The sequence below is a fragment of the Lactuca virosa genome, chromosome 8 (assembly GCF_052849685.1).
Source record: "Lactuca virosa cultivar CGN04683 chromosome 8, Lactuca_virosa_CGN04683_v6, whole genome shotgun sequence".
NCBI classification, from domain to species: Eukaryota; Viridiplantae; Streptophyta; class Magnoliopsida; order Asterales; family Asteraceae; genus Lactuca; species Lactuca virosa.
This window is the reverse complement of record NC_136433.1, coordinates 131,299,270-131,306,431: the sequence shown is the minus strand read 5'-3', so window position 1 is coordinate 131,306,431 and position 7,162 is coordinate 131,299,270. Positions and strand designations below refer to the sequence as shown.

Here is a 7,162-nt window from a genome sequence, read left to right as displayed (position 1 = left end):
AGATCTGGAAAAAATATGTTTAGATTCATCAGATAGTGGTGGTAGTTCTTGAGTTTTAATTTGAAATTATAGATCTGGAATTATATGAGTGTTTTGGTATTCAGATATGGAAAAATTATGTTGATATAGTGTTGGTGGTGACCGGAGGTGGCAGTGGCGGTTGTTGGTGACCAACGGTGGTGGTAGCGGTGGTGGTGGTGACTGACATTGGTGGTGGTGGTGACTGACAATGATGGTGGTGGTGATAGCATAACTGGTAGTGGGATGAGAAAGAGTTTGGGGAGGGTGGGGTAGGGATAGGGGGTAATATTTTCTTTTTTGTTTTATTTTTAATTACGAAAATTCTAAAATGTTTTTAAATAAATAAAAAAAACAACTAAAAAAATAAAAAGTAAGGGCAAAATCGTCATTAATAAAAAGTTCAAAGCAAACTGGACCAAACTCGCAACAAAATAAAAACTTTGGACCTGTGATGCTAGTCCAAACCTTTTTGGACCAAAGTGACAATTTTGAACAAACCACAGGGACCATTTGTGCAGTTTAGTCTATAAAATATAAGGTTTAGGTCATTTTTTGTCATTTAATTTTTGATTTTATGCTCATTTAGTCATTTAATTCAATTTAAGTTTTAAAAAGTCATCGAATTTTTAAATTTATGCTACAATGGTCATTAAACTCTTGGTTTAGTTACTTAACTTTTGGATTTGTGCACAAAGCCAAAAATTCGATGACATTTTAAAACTTAAAATGAACACAAAGACAAAAGTTAAATGACAAAAAATGACTTAAACCCTATAACATGTTTTCAAAATTATGGCATGCTCTTCATGTATAGAGGCGAGGCGATGACGCGAGGTGAAATGTTGGTTCCCTGTCCAAAAAGATCAAAAGATCGGGCCCAATTAGGTCGGTCCAGAATACCTAAGCTCTTAGGCCTTGGCTATGGTAATCCAGGCCAAAAAATCCATAAGTATAAACTGGCTCGGACCGGGTCAAAAAACCCGTTTTTTTCAATTATATTACTTTTTATGAATAACTTCAAAAACAAAAATTATTTTTACCACGTCACTCTTATTTTGCATTCTAGACTAAGTACAACCATTCTTGTAGATAATACTACAACACTAATTTGCAAAAACCCAATAAATCTCTATTCATTAAACATGTACATATGTGATTGAGCTCACTGCCTCACTACAACAACTCAAGCAATGAGCTAGTTTTACATCTTTTTACTATCATGTTCTATGTTATGCAATAGTACAAACAACAATGCGTAAGGTACAACTATATGTACGACCATGATAACTCAAATACACTCAAGGATTGCAAAGCCAATCCTGAATCGCAACTCGAAGTGAATGGTTCGGAGTAAGATCCAAATGACTAAGTTTCAAATTTGTCATCGGAGAAGTTTCCCGCCCGTTTTTAAACCACCCACACAACGCTTCTCCTTCATAAGTAAAACCATCTGCTGCCAACTGAGGATCATACATGATTTCCTGCAAGAAAAAAACCATTAATCCTGCTTCACATGTTCTTCTAAACTCAAATCCAACGAAAAAGATGGTGTTACTCACCTTTAGAATCGGACACAAGAAAAAAGGAGGGATTCGTCGGTCTTCAAGAACAGACAACTGTTCAAGTTCTTTAACCAGAACCGGTGAGACCACCGGCCGGTCTCTAGTGTTTGATTCACAGCACCGGAGACCCAAATCGGCTAACCGTTTAACCACAAAGCTAGGCCATTCTCCGGCCGATGCATCCAAAATCGAGGTCAATTTTGAACTGGAAACCGCCTTTCTTACTTCATTACTTAACCCATGTGACTGATTACCTGTGAGTAGCCATAGGATAATCATCCCAAAAGAATAGATATCAGATTTCGCTGTTAAATTTCCAGTTTGAAGAACCACCGGATCAGTAAACGAAAAGGGTCCGCTCCCTTCTTCATATAGGCGAAAGCTACGGCATCGGAATGTTTCCTCGTTAACCAATGGGGAAAATCTAAAATTGCAGAGCTTACAGGAGAGTTCAGAATCAAGAAGGATGTTTTTGGGTGTTAAATTCCCGTGTATGATCTCTTCGGGTCGAGAAGTGTGCAAGAACAAAAGAGTATTTGCGATTTCGGAAATGATTCGAATTCGTGTTTTCCAGGAAAATGAGTTGCTTTTGTTGGAAAGATAACTCTCGAGGCTTCCAGGCATGTATTCGTAGACCAGGGCATATGCTTCATGACATGTGCCGATTAATCTCAATATATGCTTATGATCCAGTTTCCCAACAACTCGAACCTGCATTCGAACAAATCAAATTCAAAATCGTGTGTGTGAGAGAGATAAAGCGAGAAGGAGAGAGAAAGAGAGATTAATTAACCTCTTGCTGAAACTCCGATTGTGCTTCCAGGTTATCCGGATGCAGTTTTTTTATAACGACTGTTCTATTCGACATTTCACCTTTATAAACGGAAGAACCATACATTTCATATCCAATCTTGAAGCTCTCAGAAAAACCGCAAGTTGCAGTTTCCAAATCCAGATACGAAAACTCCGGTGGTCTCGCCACCGTAGATTCATCTGTACAAGATATACTTCCCGCAGGTTCACGAATTTTCCACCTATCGAGCCACTTTGCTGCTTCAAATCTTTGTCTTTGAATTGTTTGTTTTTCGATCTTTAGAGTTGTAATGGATGTTTGAATGAGTTTCAACTCTTGAGTGGATTCTTCACGTCTACGGTTTGCTTCTTGTACTTGATTCTCTAAGATCGCTATGTTTCTCATCGCCTTACGCAGTTCTTTTGCTGCCATTTCTTTTCGTTCCAAGAGTTGTTCATGCTCTCGTCTTGCACCATTTAGCGTCTCCTCCGCAGCTTTTCTTAGTTCAAGTTCTTGCGAATAAGCAGATTCATAAGCCTTCACCTAAAAAAGTCAAACCGAAGCTTGAAAAGGTCAAAAAACAAGATACCTCACATAACATATTCGATTTTTTCGTAAAGATTTTACCTTGCTAATTGCTTCGGAAGCTTGTGCTTCTAATCTTTTTCGTTTTAAAAACTCTTGAAACGCTTCATTCCTGGATGCTTCAGCTTCCATGTTGACTTCTTCAAGTTGTTTGTATAACAAAGCTTCTTCTTCATGTTCAGTAGACGATGAACACCCAGAATCAGAAGAAGTCTTCACCAGTGAACGATGTGGACTAATCGATCTCGATCTCGGACAATGGTAAACTTGCTGTAACCCCCTTTCCATTCCGGGATAATGCAATGATTGAGATCTCAAAGTGTTGGAATCTTGATGAATTGATGGTGGCATAACATCGTAGGATTCAGAAGGTTCTTTCGTGTAAAGAAGTTTACCTTTATTAACAAACCAAATTTGACAAAATGGAGGAGCGTTTTTAGCAGCGTAACTTGATTTGCTTGAGTTTTTCGTCACCTTCATCCAACTGTGTATGAATGTTAGGATTACGGCGTTCAATTCATGAAAATTAGGGTTTGAAGTGAACACTTACGTCTCTGGCACAGCTCCCATAACAAGCTTCTGTACGCCATATTCGTTGATTAAATCCATAATTCCCTTACAAACTTGTTCATTTTCAGTGGTCACGAAGCTTGCATTAACCTAAATATAAGATGTACATGTGAAACTATGGAATCAGAAAAGTTGTATGAGCATCTAAAACTTTGGTTATTATAGTAGGGACTTAAGGCACCTTTGATCGAGAGCAAAGGCTCATGTAATCAAGAAGAAGCTTGTTCATCTGGTCCTTCTCTTCTCGTCTATATGCAGACACGACATCAGGGTTTGCCTGAGTTGCAGGTAGTTTACCGACTGCATTAAAGAACCACACATCATATAATAATGGCTTTATAAACTGAAAGATGAACTTCTTCTTCATATGTTCATACTAAACAATTGGAGGTATATATTTTTTTAACGCTTTTTTTATGAGGTTCAAACAGAAAAATAGATTAGTTGGTTCAAATACGATTAGATTCTAATATTCTATGTAAGACATCAAGTAGATAAATAACATATACAATTTCATTATGTGAAGGACAAAAGTAATGTAGGTTTTTTGGTTAAAGTTTTCATATTGAGATCATAAATATCTGAATTTTCGGATATATGATGAACACCATGTTGGAAATAAGGTAGGATTAAGTGTGTATGAACACCATGTTGAAAATAAAGTAGGATCTATTGTGTATGCTGTCACTTTTGGCAAACCTGACAACCTTGGAAAAATGGGAGTAGCGTAGTATTTTTTAATCATGTAAAATATGGAATCACAACCACTACTATAGCAAACTTGTCATTACCACTAGGACAACTAGTTTTATTTTTTGGCAACTAGCGTAGTTCTTTTTTTTTTCCTCGTAAAATATGTTTGGAGTATGTTGATTGTTTAATGATTGTGCATTAGGTTTGATGATTAAAAATTCTAAACTATGTGTCTATGTTATTAAAATATGGGCTACACTTGGTCAAACTTGTTTCTGCTAAGGTTGAGGTTTTTTTTTTTTTTTTTTTTTTTTTGTAGAAAAGATATTTCTTTGATCCTGAAGTATGTTGTAAAATAAGATTTTGTTATCGTGCTATATAAGTTATTTATTTGCCTAGTTGACGTTGATTCCCAATATCATTTTTACATTGGCAAATGTTTTTTTTTTATACCACAAGTAGAAGCAGCAGCCAAAAGTGCAAAACATCAACGAGACATTGTCTTCATATCAATGTCAAAATCAAGGGGACAAATTTGAACCTCAAAATCAATGCGAATCAGAGATCTTTTTGAAGAAAATGGTGATTAAAATTTAGTTACTTTGTATAGAAGGCTGTAACATCAAGAAAATTCTCAGGTTGAATCTGCAATGAAATCATATCAATTTTAAAAAAAAGCAAACTATTGTTCTGCATCTATCTACCTATGCAGTTGTTAGTTGGGTGGGTCAAAACATGAACACATTCAACTACAGAAAAATCAAAATTGGAATAAGCCAATTATGGACATAACTACCCTTCAATTTATATCAAAATTAAAATTGATTTTGCATTCAGAACAAAGGGATTAAAATTTAACTCACGAAGTGTTGGAATCAAGGGAGAAGGTTGATGAACATGAAGTATGCAAATCTCTCGACCTCTAAACCTCCGAAAAGTCCAGTGAAACAAAGACACTGCCTTTTCCACCGACTTCCCAACAGCCACATAAACCTTATCACCACGGAAAACATCCGCCGCCACCGGACTGTTCAGGTGAAACCCATCTTGGGAACTCGCCGCTGGAGAAAACCCAGAACAGCCGTCGGTGGCCATGGTGACAGGAGGGTGTGATGGTCTCAAAAGCTCCATTAATTGCTAAAATACACTTCACTTCAAGCGTCAGAAACTCGGATCTTTCTTCGTAAGTTCCGTTGACGTTTTTTAACACCCGTGGAGGAATTTTCGACCTTTAAAGTGGGATTTTAGGGAATTGTTTATGAAAAGTATGCTTGACTTTTAGTTAGACTCGATTGTGAAGTTTGTAAAGAAACCAGTGGATTAGGTAGAAGGGAGGGCTGATTCTATTTGAATAAAATAATGGAGGATGAAGAATAATGACAAATTCGGTGTTTATTTGAACGATGATGACGAACGATTTCAACTTTCCCGCGTTCGGTAATAAAGTAAATTCTTATAAAATAAACAAAAATAATTAGTTATTAAATATAATATAAAAGGAAATTACTAATCTAGCCAAATTAAGGAAGTCATTAACAATTTTTAACAATAAATTAGTAAATGTCCAAATATAGTCCACGAAACCGTAGGTTTCGAGATTCGTCTACTGTTTCGCCAATTCGTATACTGTTTTGTGTTTTGTATAATTTTTTTTTTCATTTTCAACATACAAAACCGTAGGTTTTTTAAAACCTACGGTTTCCTCTAAATACCTACGGTTTTGGGGAAAAAAATACAGTTTTTTTTAATCTACTATTTTGGGGGTTTTTTCTACTGTTTTGTCAAAAAAGCTATGGTATTAAAATTAATTTTTTTTTTGTAATATAGAATATAAAAAAGAGTGTTTATAATATGTAGAATAATTTTAACAATTATTTTGTTTAAATTTTAACAATTATTTTGTTTAAATTTGACTATTTTTTGGGTAAAGTTGACTACTTTGTTGGTAAATTTGACTACTTTTTTGTTAAATTTGACTACTGTTTTGTTAAACTTGACTACTTTTTTTGTCAGATTTAACTAATATTTTGAACCTACCTTATATATATTAAGTATTTTATATTTTTGGAAATATTTCATATCTGGGAAATTTTCTCCTCTGTAGCTTCTTTATTCTCAAAATTAAGATAATGAGTTGTAACAAGTATTTTATATTGCTCATTACGGATGGAAGATGGGAGTTTGTTAATTCCCAATTATCATATGTTTGGCAACCGGGATACAATCCGAGAATGTTTTATTTAGGTGTTGAATTTTACGAAACCACGACGTTCACCGAATTTGTTCATTTGGTGAAGTGCAAGATGGGTCTTCATGAAGAATCAAAAGTTAGTCTGGCTTATCAACATCCAGAACAACTCTATTATTGTGGTATTGTTGATGATCGTGATATTAGAAAGCTGATCAAGGTAATAAATGTCGTTGGAGATAAATCTGTGTCTGTGTATGTGGTGGTTGAATAAGGCGTTTGGCGTAACGAAGTGGATGATAGAGGAAAGGCATCTGCAGCTAATTTATCAAGTGGAAAAGGGAGCAACAACCCATTAGGTAATTTTAAAAGTCCAAGTAAAAGTCAATATCATATTGTCGCTGAAAATGTAAATATAGTGCCAGAACCGATTATGTATGTTACATCGGAGAATTATAAGTATATAGGTGATAATGATATTGGTACATATGTTAATGATGTTGGTGTAAATCATTACTCTGAAAAAAAAGCAGTAGCCGTGGTGAATAAGGTTGGTAATGAATCTGGAAAACAGGAAGTTTTGTTTTGTGCATGATGGTGAACTAAAAGGATATGGCGAGTTTGCGGATTGTGACAAGTTGGATATATCCGGCCTAGAGAGTGATTCTAACGGAGAAGAATTTGATGACGAACCTAAGCTTATTTATTCAGATATCATGTTTCATGGTATGCCCCCTTTGCCTTCGTGTC

At 35.5% G+C, this 7,162-nt stretch overlaps 1 protein-coding gene across 1 annotated transcript; it reads right to left on the bottom strand.

The window, feature by feature from the left end:
- Window positions 1–1,128: 1,128 nt before the first annotated feature.
- On the bottom strand, window positions 1,129–5,565 carry LOC145129955 (U-box domain-containing protein 33-like). Its single transcript, XM_079064796.1, has 7 exons — window positions 5,088–5,565; window positions 3,713–3,831; window positions 3,512–3,621; window positions 3,004–3,445; window positions 2,377–2,919; window positions 1,581–2,294; window positions 1,129–1,502 (listed from the first exon to the last, which is right to left on the bottom strand). Exons 1-7 carry the CDS (start codon window positions 5,353–5,355, stop codon window positions 1,320–1,322), a joined length of 2,379 nt encoding a protein of 792 aa, XP_078920922.1. The 5' UTR covers window positions 5,356–5,565; the 3' UTR covers window positions 1,129–1,319.
- Window positions 5,566–7,162: the final 1,597 nt, after the last annotated feature.